The sequence below is a fragment of the Eleutherodactylus coqui genome, chromosome 10, assembly GCF_035609145.1.
Source record: "Eleutherodactylus coqui strain aEleCoq1 chromosome 10, aEleCoq1.hap1, whole genome shotgun sequence".
Taxonomy (NCBI): Eukaryota; Metazoa; Chordata; class Amphibia; order Anura; family Eleutherodactylidae; genus Eleutherodactylus; species Eleutherodactylus coqui.
The window spans coordinates 59,695,340-59,712,804 of record NC_089846.1 but is presented as its reverse complement, the minus strand read 5'-3'; the positions used below and the strand labels follow the sequence as shown (position 1 = coordinate 59,712,804).

At 43.0% G+C, this 17,465-nt stretch overlaps 1 protein-coding gene across 2 annotated transcripts in view; it reads right to left on the bottom strand.

Moving 5' to 3' along the window:
• Positions 1 to 13,349: 13,349 nt before the first annotated feature.
• CLASRP (CLK4 associating serine/arginine rich protein) overlaps positions 13,350 to 17,465 on the bottom strand; it is a 45,390-nt gene continuing 41,274 nt past the window's right edge. For both annotated transcript variants that reach the window (XM_066581109.1, XM_066581110.1), the window contains exon 21: positions 13,350 to 16,227. In XM_066581109.1, the coding sequence (XP_066437206.1) occupies positions 16,185 to 16,227 (43 nt within the window). In that variant the 3' untranslated portion in view covers positions 13,350 to 16,184. The remainder of the gene's footprint in view (positions 16,228 to 17,465) is intronic.

Below are 17,465 nucleotides of genomic sequence, written 5' to 3'. Positions count from 1 at the left end.
GATTTTTTGCCCCAAATTTTTTAGCAAAGGCCCACTGCCTATATTCAATCAATAATATGTATTCTGTCCCTGTCTAAGCACTTCTGGCCCTGGAGTATTACTGCAGGGCGCAATGCTCTGCACGGCCGATATACCAAAAAAAAAATGTGCAACACTGCAAAAAGCAGCCTCCACAGTACTGCACACAGTTAGATGTGGCCCTAAGAAGGACCGTTGGGGTTCTTGAAGCCTAAAATACTCCTAACGCTCTCCCTATAGCAGCTCCAACAAGATAGCACTGTCCCTGATCTCTGTCAGAATGCATCTGTGGCGAGCCGCGGGAGGGGCCGATTTTTATACTCGGGTGACACCTGATCTCGCCAGCCACTCACTGCAGGGGGGTGGTATAGGGCTTGAACGTCGCAGGGGGAAGTTGTAATGCCTTCCCTGTCTTTCAATTGGCCAGAAAAGCGCGCTAACGTCTCAGAGATGAAAGTGAAAGTAACCCGAACATCGCGTGGTACTCGTTACGAGTAACGAACATCTCGAACACGCTAATACTCGAACGAGTATCAAGCTCGGACGAGTACGTTCGCTCATCTCTATACAGAATCTAATTCTCTCCCTTCCTGATGTCATAGAAACGTGAAATTTTGCACGGGCATTGATTATATCATAAATAGGAAAAGCGAATGGGTCCCAACTCGATTATTCAATTCTAAGCACAAAACAATTAGCGTCCAAATTTTATGTACGAAATCTAATTCTCTCACTTCCTGATGTCATTTTATATAAAGGAAACGTCACATGGTTGCCTCCACATCGTGTTTCCTGGGTAACGCAAAGAACCATGCAACATGGTGAACATATTTTTTGCCCAGTATCTCTAAAGTAAACACGACTTCATAAGATTTTCCATGTGAACACCAGATAAACACTAGTACCCAATTAACTCGGGCGAAGCCGGGGATATCAGCTAGTCTATATATCGAGAGAGACGAAAGCGCTCACTGACTGAATGACTCACCACTAATTCTCCGACTTCCCGATGTCGTGGAAACATGAAATTTGGCACAAGCATAGATTACGTCCAACATAGAAAAATTAAATTGGTCCAAACTCGATTATTCAATTCTAGCAAAAAAGAAATAGTGTTCCAAATTTTATATACGGAATCTAATTCTCTCACTTCCCGATGTCGTAGAAACATGAAATTTGGCATGATCATTGATTATATCATTAATAGGAAAAGTTAGTGGGTCCCAACTCGATTATTCAATTCTAAATCGCAAAAGAATTAGCGTCCGAATTTTACGTACGGAATCTAATTCTCTCACTTCTCGGTGTCATAGAAACTCGAAATTTGACACGGGCATTGATTGTGTCATAAATAGAAAAAGTTATTGGGTCCTAACTCGATTATTTAATTCTATGCGCAAAAGAATTAGCGTCCAAATTTTACGCACGTAATCTAATTCTCTCACTTTCCGATGTCATAGAAACTCGAAATTTGGCAAGGGCATTGATTGTGTCATAAATAGGAAAAGTTATTGGGTCCTAACTTGATTATTCAATTATATGCGCAAAAAAATAAAACATCCAAATTCTGCGTACGAAATCTAATTCTCTCACTTGCAATTTGGCACGAGCATTGATTATTATGTCACACATAGGAAAAGTTAATGGGTCCCAACTCGATTATTGAATTCTATGTGCAAAAGAATTAGCTGTAACTTTCCTGTAGTAAAGGTATAGGCAGACCCCAGTAACATTTCTGTAGCAGAAGTATAGGCAGACCTCTGTAACATTCCTGTAGCAAAGGTATAGGCAGACTCCTGTAATATTTCTGTAGCAGAAGTATAGGCAGACCCCAGTAACATTTCTGTCGTAAAAGTATAGGCAGACCCCAGTAACATTTCTGTCGTAAAAGTATAGGCAGACCCCAGTAACATTTCTGTCGTAAAAGTATAGGCAGACTCCTGTAGCAGAAGTATAGGCAGACCCCAGTAACATTTCTGTAGTAAAAGCATAGGCAGACCCCTGTAACATTCCTGTAGCAAAGGTATAGGCAGACCCCTGTATCATCTCTGTAGCAGAAGTATAGGCAGACCCCAGTAACAATCCTGCAGCAAAGTTATAGGCAGATCCCTGTAACATTTCTGTAGCAGAAGTATAGGCAGACCCCAGTAACATTTCTGTAGTAAAAGTATAGGCGGACCCCAGTAACATTTCTGTAGTAAAAGTATTTGTAGACCCCTGTAACATTCCTTTAGCAAAGGTATAGACAGACCCCTGTAACATTTCTGTAGCAGAAGTATAGGCAGACACCAGTAACATTTCTGTAGCAAAGGTATAGGCAGACCCCTGTAACATTCCTGTAGCAAAGGTATAGGCAGACCCCAGTAACATTTCTGTAGCATAAGTATAGGCAGACCCCAGTAACATTTCTGTCGTAAAAGTATAGGCAGACCCCAGTAACAATCCTGTAGCAAAGGTATAGGCAGACCCCTGTAACATTTTTGTAGCAGAAGTATAGGCAGACCCCAGTAACATTTCTGTCGTAAAAGTATAGGCAGACCCCAGTAACATTCCTGTAGCAAAGGTATAGGCAGACCCCTGTAACATTTTTGTAGCAGAAGTATAGGCAGACCCCAGTAACATTTCTGTTGTAAAAGTATAGGCAGACCCCTGTAAAATTCCTGTAGCAAAGGTATAGGCAGACCCCTGTAACATTTCTGTAGCAGAAGTATAGGCAGACCCCAGTAACATTTCTGTAGTAAAATTACAGACGGACCCTAGTAACATTTCTGTAGCAGAAGTATAGGCAGACCACGGTAACATTTCTGTAGCAGAAGTATAAACAGACCCCAGTAACATTTCTGTAGTAAAATTATAGACGGACCCCAGTATCATTTCTGTAGCAAAAGTATAGGCGGACCCCAGTAACATTTCTGTAATAAAAGTATAGGCAGACCCCAGTAACATTTCTGTAGTAAAAGTATCGGCAGACCCCTGTAACATTCCTTTAGCAAAGGTATAGACAGACCCCTGTAACATTTCTGTAGCAGAAGTATAGGCAGACTCCAGTAACATTTCTGTAGCAGAAATATAGGCAGACCTTTATAACATTCCTGCAGCAAAGGTATAGGCAGACCCCTGTAACATTTCTGTAGCAGAAGTATAGGCAGACCCCTGTAACATTTCTGTAGTAAACGTATAGGCAGACCCCAGTAACATTTCTGTAGCAGCAGTATAGGCATAGCCCAGTAACATTTCTGTAGTAAACGTATTGGTAGATCCCTGTAACATTCCTTTAGCAAAGGTATAGACAGACCCCTGTAACATTTCTGTAGAAAAGCTATAGGCAGACCCCTGTAATATTTCTGTAGCAGAAGTATAGGCAGACCCCAGTAACATTTCTGTAGCAAAAGTATAGGCGGACCCCAGTAACATTTCTGTAATAAAAGTATAGGCAGACCCCAGTAACATTTCTGTAGTAAAAGTATCGGCAGACCCCTGTAACATTCCTTTAGCAAAGGTATAGACAGACCCCTGTAACATTCCTTTAGCAAAGGTATAGATAGACCCCTGTAACATTTCTGTAGCAAAGGTATAGGCAGACCCCTGTAATATTTCTGTAGCAGAAGTATAGGCAGACCCCAGTAACATTTCTGTAGCAAAAGTATAGGCGGACCCCAGTAACATTTCTGTAGTAAAAGTATAGGCAGACCCCTGTAACATTTCTGTAGTAAAAGTATAGGCAGACCCCTGTAACATTCCTGTAGCAAAGGTATAGGCAGACCCCTGTAACATTTCTGTAGCAGAAGTATAGGCAGACCCCAGTAACATTTCTGTCGTAAAAGTATAGGCTGACCCCTGTAACATTTCTGTAGCAGAAGTATAGGCAGACCCCAGTAACATTTCTGTAGTAAAATTATAGACGGACCCCAGTGTCATTTCTGTAGCAAAAGTATAGGCAGACCCCTGTAACATTTCTGTAGCAGAAGTATAGGCAGACCCCAGTAACATTTCTGTAGTAAAATTATAGACGGACCCTAGTAAAATTCCTGTAGCAAAGGTATAGGCAGACCCCTGTAACATTTCTGTAGCAGAAGTATAGGCAGACCCCAGTAACATTTCTGTAGTAAAATTACAGACGGACCCTAGTAACATTTCTGTAGCAGAAGTATGGGCAGACCACGGTAACATTTCTGTAGCAGAAGTATAGGCAGACCCCAGTAACATTTCTGTAGTAAAATTATAGACGGACCCCAGTATCATTTCTGTAGCAAAAGTATAGGCAGACCCCTGTAACATTTCTGTAGCAGAAGTATAGGCAGACTCCAGTAACATTTCTGTAGCAGAAATATAGGCAGACCTTTATAACATTCCTGCAGCAAAGGTATAGGCAGACCCCTGTAACATTTCTGTAGCAGAAGTATAGGCAGACCCCAGTAACATTTCTGTAGTAAAAGTATAGGCAGACCCCAGTAACATTTCTGTAGCAGCAGTATAGGCAGAGCCCAGTAACATTTCTGTAGTAAACGTATTGGTAGATCCCTGTAACATTCCTTTAGCAAAGGTATAGACAGACCCCTGTAACATTTCTGTAGAAAAGCTATAGGCAGACCCCTGTAATATTTCTGTAGCAGAAGTATAGGCAGACCCCAGTAACATTTCTGTAGCAAAAGTATAGGCGGACCCCAGTAACATTTCTGTAGTAAAAGTATCGGCAGACCCCTGTAACATTCCTTTAGCAAAGGTATAGACAGACCCCTGTAACATTTCTGTAGCAAAGGTATAGGCAGACCCCTGTAATATTTCTGTAGCAGAAGTATAGGCAGACCCCAGTAACATTTCTGTAGCAAAAGTATAGGCAGACCCCAGTAACATTTCTGTAGTAAAAGTATCGGCAGACCCCTGTAACATTCCTTTAGCAAAGGTATAGACAGACCCCTGTAACATTTCTGTAGCAAAGGTATAGGCAGACCCCTGTAATATTTCTGTAGCAGAAGTATAGGCAGACCCCAGTAACATTTCTGTAGCAAAAGTATAGGCGGACCCCAGTAACATTTCTGTAGTAAAAGTATAGGCAGACCCCTGTAACATTTCTGTAGTAAAAGTATAGGCAGACCCCTGTAACATTCCTGTAGCAAAGGTATAGGCAGACCCCTGTAACATTTCTGTAGCTTAAGTATAGGCAGACCCCAGTAACATTTCTGTCGTAAAAGTATAGGCTGACCCCTGTAACATTTCTGTAGCAGAAGTATAGGCAGACCCCAGTAACATTTCTGTAGTAAAATTATAGACGGACCCCAGTGTCATTTCTGTAGCAAAAGTATAGGCAGACCCCTGTAACATTTCTGTAGCAGAAGTATAGGCAGACCCCAGTAACATTTCTGTAGTAAAATTATAGACGGACCCTAGTAACATTTCTGTAGCAGAAGTATAGGCAGACCCCAGTAACATTTCTGTAGCAGAAGTATAGGCAGACCCCAGTAACATTTCTGTAGTAAAATTATAGACGGACCCTAGTAACATTTCTGTAGCAGAAGTATAGGCAGACCAGTGTAACATTTCTGTAGCAGAAGTATAGGCAGACCCCAGTAACATTTCTGTAGTAAAATTATAGACGGACCCCAGTGTCATTTCTGTAGCAAAAGTATAGACGGACCCTAGTAACATTTCTGTAGCAGAAGTATAGGCAGACCCCAGTAACATTTCTGTAGCAAAAGTATAGGCAGATCCCTGTAACATTTCTGTAGCAGAAGTACAGGCAGACCTCTGTAACATTTCTGTAGCACGAGTATAGGCGAACCCCTGAAACAGTGGTGTACCATGAGTGTAGGCGAAGGCCGGAAAAATTTGTTAGATAACAGTATAGACGAGGGCCAGAAAAATTGGTGTAGCAAGAGTACAAGTGTACCCCTGAAAAATTGCTCAACCGCAAGGGCAGGTGAAACCCAGAAACATTTTTTAAAGATACAGCTCGCTGTTACTTAATTTGTAACAGAGCCTGGAGGCAGCCCTGTGAAGAAAATTGGTTTCTGTTAAAATATCAATACTTTTGAAAGTTCAGCGTGATGACATGCTGTTTCAGGAGGAAGAGTAGTAGTAGGAGGAGTAATAATATCCGAGAGTGATTGACAAAGCTAATTCCCCCTCCTTTTCTGGTGATAGAGAAAGCTTTTTTCTCTGGTTGCAGCGAAACAAATCTTTAGGTTCCGCTGCTCTCCGCCGGTGGAGAAAAGAAGTCTGGGGAAATCCAGCCTTTGTTCATCTTTATGAGTGTAAGCATGTCGGCGCTAGCAGTTGACAGGCGGGTAGGCTTATCCGTGATGATTCCCCCAGCTGCACTAAACACCCTCTCTGACAAGACGCTAGCGGCAGGGCAGACCAGCACCTCCAGGGCGTACAGCGCAAGTTCGTGCCACGTGTCCAGCTTTGACACCCAGTAGTTGTACAGAGCAGAGGTGTCACGGAGAACGGTGGTACGATCGGCTATGTACTCCCTCACCATCTTTTTACAGTGCTCCATCCAACTCAGCCTTGACTGGGGAGTGGTAACGCAGTCTTGCTGGGGAGCCATAAAGCTGGCAAAGGCCTTGGAGAGTGCTCCCCTGCCTGCGCTGGAAATGCTGCCTGATCCCCAGGCCTCCCCTGCTAGTTGGCCCTCGGAACTGCGTTTTCTGCCACTAGCGCTGTCAGATGGGAACTTTAGCATCACTTTTTCCACCAGGGCCCTGTGGTATAGCATCACTCTCATACCCCTTTCCTCTTCGGGAAAGAGAGTGGAAAGGTTCTCCTTATACCATGGGTCGAGAAGGGTGTACACCCAGTAATCCGTGTTGGCCAGAATGCGTAAAATGCGAGGGTCACGAGAAAGGCAGCCTAACATAAAGTCAGCCATGTGTGCCAGGGTCCAAGTACGCAACACATCGCTGTCCCCACTAGGAATATGACGCTGCGCTGAGAGACATTGCTGAATGGGGTTGAGGACAGTGGAGGTGAGGGTGTGGGTGCAGGCCAGAAGGCGCTCATGCCTGTGTCCTGAGAGGGGGGTTGGATCTGAGTGGCAGGTTGGAGCACAGGGGAAGAGGCAGTGGTGCAACCCGGAGGCGGTGAATGGCCTTCTTCCCTCCTTGTGGGGTGCTTGGCCATCATATGCCTGCACATGCTGGTGGTGATGAGGCTGGTAGTGGTGGCTCCCCAGCTGATCTTGGTGCGACACAGGTTGCACACCACTGTTCGTCGGTTGTCCGCGCTCTAACTGAAAAACATCCACACCTTTGAACACCTAGGCCTCTGCACAGAGGCTTGGTGCGAGGGTGTGCTTTGGGAAACAGTTGGGGGATTCTTTGCTCTGGTCCTGCCTCTCCCCCTGGCCCTGCCTCTACCCCTGGCCACCCACTGCCTCTTCCAACCTGTCCTGCTGCTGCTCTTGCCTCCCCCTCTGAAGACCGGTCCTCCGTAGGCTTAGCAAACCAGGTGGGGTCAGTCACCTCATCGTCCCGCTGCTCTTCCTCCGAATTCTCTGTCCGCTTTAAATACTCTGTGGTCACTTGATCTCGCCAGCCACTCACTGCAGGGGGGTGGGATAGGGGTGGCACGTCACAGCTGGAAGTGGTAATGCCTTCCCTGCATGTCTATTGGCTAGAAAATGGCGCTAAACATGCAGGGAAGGAAATGGAATTGACTCGAGTACCGCGTGGTGCTCGTCTCGAGTAACGAGCATCTCAAGCACCCTAATGCTCGAACGAGCATCAAGCTCGGACGAGTGTGCTCGCTCTTCTCTAGTAAACATTCTATAGCATCTTTGACTTTTCTTTTGACATATCCCCAAAATCCTTTTTATTGCTTATAGCCTCTGTTGCAAGCCTCAATTTATTATTAGCTTTGAGAGATTCCCAACAAATGTCTGGATAGTTAAAATCTCCCATGAACGCTGTGTCATGTTTTTTAGAGAGCTTGGCCATCTGATGTAAAAAAAGAGTTCATCCATAACTTCTGCTTGTTCTGGATGCCTATAGTAAATACTTACAATGGTGTCCTTTCTGTTGTTCTCTCTTTGTATTCTTACCCAAACAGTTTCTGCAGAACTACCATGCTCTGAAGCTTGAATCTCTGTGGAGATGTATCTGTTACGTCCGCTTGACTCACTAAAGCGCCACTCGTCAGAACGGATGCAAGATAGTGTCCTATTTAAAACCACAAACACCATATAGTATTTGCACTACAAACTACACCTCTCCAAGTGAGCTGGTTAGACCCCTTTCCCTTACAAACCAGGGAAAGTGGGTAACCCATGCCAAAAAGCGGGGTGCTTGTCCCAATAAGGTCGCCCCCTCTCCTAGGACCTATCCCTGTTTAGGGACCTGGAGAGATGCACCTAAAGCACACAGGGCACAACTCTGTTCACACACACTAAGCCCAGAACAGGACAGTTCACACCTCATGTCTAGCCCCCAGCACAGACATACAGAACATGTCGCTGTTGACACCAACATACAACAGGTAAAGCACACCTCATAGAACAGGACTGTTCACACCTTATGTCTAGCCACCAGCACAGACATACAACACAAGTCACTCTTCACACCAACAAACAACAGGTAGTGCATATGACATACAAAAGGAACCCCACCCAGAGCTCACATGCATAAAGATGGTAAATCATAGCTAGTCCAAGTGTCCTCACTACATGGGGAATAGAGAGTCAGCTACTGTGCTTACAAAACCAGGAATAGTGTCAAGCATCACCCACCTAAACACACACATAGCACATAAGACGTCTGGAGGCCGCACCTGCTAAGGGAAAGGGAGAATCCTGTGGGCGCATGCACCTACTCAGTCACTGTAACACACACTACTCAATGCACACACCCCAGAATGCAAGGAGGGGAGGGACAGCAGGTGTCAAAAGCAGTCTTTAGGTAAGGAGACAGACACTTTGGACAAATTATGCACACACCAGCTCTGAGTGGGCTCAACATAGAGTAAAGCACTAAAATGACCAGCAATCTCTCACAAGAGTTTGCTGTTATTTATCTGCAGCAGACAAGGGGGATTGCCTGGTGGAGAATACCACACAGAGCCAGCTCAATTAACCCCTACCTGTGAAGGTGTGCTCCTTGAACCCATGCCATGCTTGCATATTTGACTCACACCTGTAGGTGTTTAATTGGGAGTGCTGCTGTGTTTTTTTTATTGGTGGATCCACCTCACCTTGTGTCACACGGTTGTGCATGGTATGCGTAATACGCGCCGAGGTCACAGATGTGTGAATGAGCTTTTAGCTGATAAGTTACATAAAACTAAACTATAAAAGTAAACAAACAAAAAAATCAAAAGAGAACAAAGAATGCAAGGCATAGGGGACATGTTAGAGACAGGGGAGGAGGCTATACAACGTTTCTTCCATCCATCAATAACCCCAGCTATTCTATGTCAATGGCAGGACCAGGCGGAGGTTACTTTTAGGCCTGACCCTGATTGATGGGAGCCATAACCCTTAGGCACCTAGAGGCATAGAAGTGCTTTTATGCTGAAGTGCTTGCAGAAGGACTGTTGCATAGCCCACATCAAAATGTCAGATCATTATTGGGTGGCCACCCTCCTTGAGAGATCTCAAAATGTGGCACAGTCATAACAGATTCCTAAGTAGTTTAAACAGAGCATTTCCCTTGGCTTGTGGGATGCATCTGCAATGGATCACAGCTCTGCGTTTCAAGCGGACAAGCGGGAAGCCATCGCAGTACCACCATGAGTGGCAGGGGGAAGTCTGAAACAGGTGTGGCAAAGTATTTTCAGCCCCTCACAGAACTGAAACAAAAGCACACAGTAGTCACAGCCAGCACTTATCTATGATGGTCCAAGAGTATGTCAGTTCGCACGATGATGTACTTAGATATCACGTTGGCCCTTTTGACTTCTGGGTGGCCCAACTGGATGAGTGGCCAGAGCTTACACAACATGCTTTAAAGATGCTTGCCTGCCCCGCTGCCAGTGTGCTTCTAGAAAGGGTGTTCAGCACAGCTCGGAGTGTGATAACAGTCATCCGTCTGGCCACAGACAATGTGGATCACCTGATGTTTATAAAACTGAACCAGGCATGAATTTCACCTGACTTCTGCTTCTGTTTCTGATTAGTTTGCACGCTGGTTATTTTTACTCAAATATGACTGCATAGATTTATATCAAAGACTACGCTGTGCCTTCAAGGTGATGTTGCTGCTGGTACTGCTCTCCTTTGCTTCTGCTATGTTTCCTCCTACTTCCCTTTAAATGAAAAATATGTCAATATTGAAATACTGAGCTACAGCCTTTAGGTTTCCTAGAAGAGGAGATAAAAAGTTATGGTGGTCAGAGGATGGAGACAGAAAATAATTTTTTTATTTTAATTTTTAAAAGCACAGGAAAAAAAAATCCCTAAGGGCTCATGCCCATTGGCGTGACGGACTCCTCTTGCGGAATATCGCAGCAATGTCAGTCACAGCGCCCCCACAAGGACCCCATACTCACATCCCGGATCTGCTGTGCGCATCCTGCTTGACGCGCATGCGCAGTACAGCGCATGACGTGGGCAGCGATGTCGCGTATACTGACAGCAGAAGTATAACATGACGGCCGGCTTCCATTGCCTACAATGGAAGCCAGCCGCACGTATTCCCACGGCAAATAGAACATGTCGCGGTTTATTCCACAGCGTGAACATTGAGCTATTAAGTTCAGTAAAACTTAATAGCTGCAGTGTAACGCTGCAGATTTCTGCCATATTACACGCAGCGGAAATCCAGCCATGGGCATTAGCCCTAAAATTTGGTATTGTCGTAATCATCCTGACCCATGAAATAGTTATTATGCAATTTTTGCCACAATATATATGCTTTAACCCCCTAACCCTTTCAAGATGGCAGAATTGCAAGTTTTTTTTTCACTTCCCTTCGAGGATTTGTAAATGTGCTACAAAATCGCTACAAAACGCATGTATGTGAAGCTAAGCCTTAGCCCAATTACTCCCATTTTTCTTGCCCAGATGTAGCACTTCACATTTCTCCTTGTTAAATACCAGTTAGTTGCCGCCTACTGTTCAAGCTTTTCTAGATCTTTTTGAATCCTCTCCCTCTCCTCTTCTATAGTGTTAGCTATCCCCCCTAGCTTTGTGTTGTCAGCAAATGTGATCAGTTTCCACTGAATTCCCTCCTCCAGATCATTTATAAAAATGTTGAACACCACTGGGCAGAGCCTTGTGATACCCCACTTGATACATTCTTCCAATTTGATGTGCAGCCATTTATGACCACTCTTTGAGTACAATCACTCAGCCAGTTGTGAATCCACCTAACAGTTGCTTTGTCAATACCATATTTGGTCATTTTTTCAATGTATGGCATGAGATACTTTTTAATAAGTATGTTATGAGATATTTTCCTGATCAACCCAATCGGTGATTCTGTCATAGAAGGAAATTAGATTTGTCTGGCATAACTTGTTTATTACAAATCCATGCTGGTTTTGGTTGATTACTCCCTTCTCTTCCAAGTACTTGCACACGTGAGGTTTAATAATTTGTTCAAAGATTTTTCCTGGTATAGAAGTCAAGCTCACAGGCCTGTACTTTCCTGGATCCACCTTCTGCACTTCTTTGAAGATAGGGACATTTGCCCTTTTCCAGTCTTCAGGGACTTCTCCGGTTTTCCAAGAATTTTCAAAGATTACAACGATTGGTTCAGCAAGTACCTCTGCTGCTTCCTTCAGTACCCTTGGATGTAATTCATCTGGACCTGGAGACTTGAATTCATTTAAGTGTTCCCTCACCATCTCTCTGCTTATAGATAGCCTACATTCTTTTATTACCGCAATATCACAGGGAAGATCAGTTGAGGTTACATCTACTTTCTGAGAGAAAACAGATATGAAATGGGAATTCAAAAGTCTGGCCTTCTCAACATCATTTCCTTCCCCAACTATCAATATAATTAGGTTTGTGTGATCTGTGGAGGTTGAGAAATCCAGACGTTCGATAGTATTTTTGTTATTCCAGTTTACATAATACACTTTCTAGAATAGATCTTAAAATAGGTATTCCATCTATGCTTTATGTTCGTAGAGTGAAATAGCTACCATGAACTATGTCTGATCACTCTCCACTCTATCAATTATAAATTGTGAATTTGGTTTGGATTGAGTTTGGAGGCCAAATCCCTTTTTGGTTGAACCTGCTTGATAGTAATGCTAGAACAGAGGAGGCTCTGTTGGAATGTTTTCAGATTAATATTGGCTCTTCCTCAGTGTCTGTGGTATAGGATACTATGAAGGCATTTAAATGTGGTCATTATATACAGAAGATTAACTTAGAGAAGTCTAAATCTCTGTATGTCATTAGGCCCTTTCAAGGACAAACTTTAGATGCAGAGCAAGCATATGTATATTCTCCCACTAAATCAGGCGTAAATTAATTGGGAAGAGGCACAGTCTCAACTTGCGTATTATCTAAGAGGTTTTGCGAAAAATTAGCATCTTTTTATAAAGTTTGAGGAATGGGAAGCAGGGGGTCTTTTTTGGCTGCTAAAATTAGAGGTACAGGAATCATCATCATCTTATATGGCAGCTTTGAGAAAACCTGATAATTCTTTGGTTATAAAAAGGATGAGAAAATTTGAGACATTTTTGCTCTATTTTAAAAATCTGTATGTTTATAAGTTAAATATGGACTGTGAAGATCTTCATGAATATTTGGCTCAGGTACAGTTGCCAACTTTGTTTGATGATCAGAGTGATGTTGGAGGATTCTTTGACACCTAGTTAAGGGATGCAGTAGCAGCCCTATTCTGATGAGAAGTCGCCTGGGTTGGATGGTCTTCCAAATTAATTTTTTAATATACTTCTGCCACATTTATTGACAGTGTTTAGTGAAACATTGCATGAAGGCATACTGCCACCATCAATGAGAAATGCTATGATTGTCTTAATTCCTAAACCAGGAAAGGAATTCTCTCTTCCCGACTCCTATCGTACAAGATCTCTGTTGACCACTAAATAGCTTGGCGAAGTTACTTGCAAATAGATTATTCTTAATAATTGCTTATTTAATACATTAGGATCAGTCCGGCTTCATGCCACACAAAATTAACAGCTATAAATTTAAAGGAGGTTATTTCTGTATCTTCAGACAGATCATCAAGTTTGTGGGAGTGAGGGCAAGTGGTCGCATTTCTGGACTAATTGTGTTTGAATGGGGAACAAGCCAGGGGTGCTCCCTGTCCCCTCTTCTCTTTGCCTTGGCAAGCGAGATCCTGGCTGGTTGACAACCACTGCTTTAAGGTATACAGTCTATAAAAAGGTCAATGAAACACATAGGACATAGCACATTGGAAAGCAAAAATTCATTTATTTACACAAACAGTAAAATAAAGGGAATTCATGTAATATTGTACAATATGCAAATGTGGAAAACGTGTTGATAAATAACACATCACTCACATTACTCACAACACCACAGCATTCTAGTGATTAAATTGGTATTTCTGAAAAGTAACTGCAGATAGACTACATGAATTAATAGTGGGATCAGTTCATAAAATGATCAATTAAGCTGAAAAAAAAAAAAAATCAACCTATAACAGACCAGAGGACCAGAAAAATAAAAATAATACAGTGGCAGCTATCTTACAATTATTTCATACCAGTTCATTTAAGAGACGCTGCTAAGAACAAAAAATACCTGCAAACGAGAAAAAAACAACTAAAAATGACCCTCTGGTACTGTACAAAGATGGCAACACCCCTTCACTGACTACCAGAAAGACTATGTATGCATATCAAGTCATTATATCATGCATCCTTAGGCTACCTAGACACGGGCAAGCGTGATATCGCTGCGAGAAACTCTGCCAGATACCGTGCACGACAGCATACGTTTTCACGCTGATTTGAAGCGATTTTCTGGCAAAACCACCTCCCATCATTTTTGTGAAGTATCGGGACTACATCGCTCATGCATGTGTTCATATTCGCACGAGATGCAAGTCACGCAATGCATAAATTTTGTGTGAGTTTTTCACCCATGTGAAACCGTCCTTATTCTAAGGGCCATTTTACATGGAATCCAGCAGGAATATTAACAATTATCGTTTAGTCGGTGCATGCATTTACACTGAACGCCGAACAAAATTTTTTCCTTCTCGCTAGTCGTTCAGTTTCTGAATGCAGAAAATTTAACAACAGATTGGCCCGTGAAAACAGGCAATCATTCATCTATCAATGACTGCCTGTTTACTGTGAATAAAGGCAGGGGAGCCGGAACTATCCCCTCCATTCACGTTCGTTCCTGCGTAAAATCACAGGGACTTATTACTATGATGACCGGCCAGGTGTCTCTCCCAACAGGTCGTCTTGTGTAAAAGGGCCATACGCATTGCTTTGATTGGCCAGTGCTGCGCACATGTGCCGCACTGTATAGTCAGAGCAGCATATAGTATCTTAGACTACCAATGCATACTAATGCACATCAAGTAGTCAGAGAAGAGGTTTAGCCATCTTTGTCTGTCCAGGACCGAAGAGTCGCTTTAAAGCACTGGAAGACTCTACTGGCCCAAGGCCAATAATGTGGGAGCTTGTCATTTTTAAAAAACACACTTACCATCTGCATACAGAGAAGAGAAGCTGTTTAAGAACCTATTTATAACCTTGGATTTCTAGCGCAGAATCAATTCATCTTGCTCACATGTATGACTTTGCGGTGTCCAGCTAGTTCTTTTTTCCTGACACAGATATAAAAATTGTTCACGATGTCCGTTGTCCATTGTGCACATCTGGCGTGTATAGCCAGACAGGAGAATCGCTGTATGAAATGACTCTCTGGCTGGCTCAAGGAAGCATCGAATGCTGCTAGGAACAAAACTGTCACCATTGAAATCTTTAGGATCGGTTTTGTAATCAGTAGTACAAAAAGCCCAGGAAGGGAGAGGTTAAAAAAAAGAAAAAAAAAATTTTTTATTCTGTAGAGCCAGATAGATGTAAGCAGCTTTAAGGTCCCCAATCACATCTGTGCCCAGCCTTTGGTATCATTTCAGTCGTTTGGCTCCATTCTCAGAACCAAGCACCAAAAGTAGAACTGCCGGGTCTAGTGCATTCCCAACATGGATGGTGCCAGATGAACTATTGACTATAATGGGATCTGTCCAGCTTCTGGCATAGCAGCTGAAATCTTTTCAAACAAAGTAGCACAACATGATCTGCTATTTTGTCTGGGTTTTTGTGATGTAGGCTTCAAAATGACGATGTGAAAAAGGGTCCAAGAGGATACTTGCTGCAGTAAAAGAAAAAGAAGGGAGGAAAAAAAAAAGTCGTATGCAGCACCGGATTATCTTAGCTTGGGGTCTTGGCAACACTAGACTATTGTCCGTGTTCTGTTCGATGCACGTTACACCGGGGCCTCTTGGGCACAACTCACTGCTAGTGTAGCAGAGACCTTACCACAATCTTTACTCTTCTGGATCCTAGCGAAATGTTAAAGGGAACCTGTTCTGATACAAGACTTACAGCATCTTGTAGGTGCTCTTGTGACTATATTGTCCCAAATTGTTCCCTTATTAGGACTGAAAATTGCACTTCCTGCAAAATATTTGGTGCATTATTAAGACTCTGAGGCTGGAAACACCCATGCAGTTTTTGAAGCAGTTTGAGGTACAGTTTTTTAACCAAAGTCAGAAGTGTATAAGTAGAAGTCCTTCCTTCCCATTTTCTGTAAATCCACTCCTGGCTTTGGCTGGAGAAAACACCTCAAAATCTGCATGACTGATCCCAACCTGAATCAGTAGCGCCAAGTCAGTCAAATAAGTGTTACTGATTCATCAAAACTTCACATGGCACCAATTTACCTACAAGTCAGATTATAATTCATCATAGTAAAAAAATAAAATAAATCCCATATACTACATTCTGACGGTTATTTGGAAGCAATTAATGGCCCCGTGAAGAATAAAAGACATCTACAAGATGTAGTTTACCATCAATGGCAGGTCCTCTATAAACTACATGGCAATATTCAGCCAGAGGAGTCTTTAGTATGTGGAGGTGACAAGTGTCCCTTATAAAACGTCCATATAGTCCAATATATGGAATGTACACAGTGACTTGAGTGAAAGTTATTTAAAATGTATGACATATAATACAAGGACAAAGTCACCAAGAACCCTGCAGGGTCAGTGCCGATGATGGGGGCTCCTGGATCTTGAGCGTGATCTCCTATTAACAAAAAGGCAAAAAGAAACACTTCCAGTTAACAGAAGTTAGCAAACAAGCAAATGCTCTTATAATAATGTGAACCAACAAGAGATGCAGTAAAGCGGGGAATGTGGCTATATTCTTACTATTGACAACCACATCATAATCCAAAAGCCACAGTCATGAGGAGTGGATTTTTACAGGTTGATGGTAGATGAATGGGCTGGCTGCTCATTTTGGCTGCTTCAGTGGAAATGTAGTGTTACATGGTGGTCCACGCAACACATGGACAAGCTCGTGTCTGTCAGTGTGAGCCATTGCTGGTTAGCGGATCTCCACAAAATCATAGAGAGGTAAGCCAATCGTTTGCTCTACAGTAAGACGACTATACGGCCAGGAGTTGTTCTTTAAAGGACAATCCTTTTTGAAGCACAGATACATTAATATTAAGACATATAAAATCTCAATATAGATAAAATGGGACCCATAAATGAGAAAGTGATCAAAAAAATTAAAAGGGGTTAACCCACCAAAATCATTTACCATGAACACACAGGATAGTTGATGTCTCATCACTGATGGTCAGACTACTGGAACCCCCAGGGATCACGAGTATGGTGCACCCAGAGTTCCCCTCACTAAAAAAAAAGCAATATTGCACATATGGGTCTACTGCCCCACTTACTTCTATGGAACTGGCAGAAATACGAGTTATAGTGGATAAAGAAGTGGTCACGTACATGCTTCACATCTTTATTCACCAAGGGGCAGTCTGGGTGCACCATTCTCATGATCTCTAGAGTCCTCATGGTGAGACCCGCCCCCCAATAAAACATTTATCACCCATCCTGTAGATAGGCAATAACCCCTTTAACATAGCACCCTAACACAGTACAGATTGCACTTCTTACCCTTGTTTATCTAAAGTAACAAACATCTTATTTTTTTCGGCCATAACATTGGGGGACACAGCAAAGACCTTGGATGTATGTCCTAAAGCAGTCTCTAGGGAAGGTTTAGCAATGCGTTCAGAGAACAGTCGTCTGCAGGATTCTGCCGCCGAGAGCAGTGTTAGAGGATGCAAAGGTCTGCACGCTTTAGAACCGTGAGAATATGAAGGGAAGACCACATAGCGGCCAGTCACCCAGACCAGTGATTCAGGGACAAGCTGATTACTTAAGAGTTCTAACATGTTGATGGGCTAGGCTGAATCCCAGACAAGCCAGAGGCCCTCAATTGTTAGGCAGCGGAACACCCCC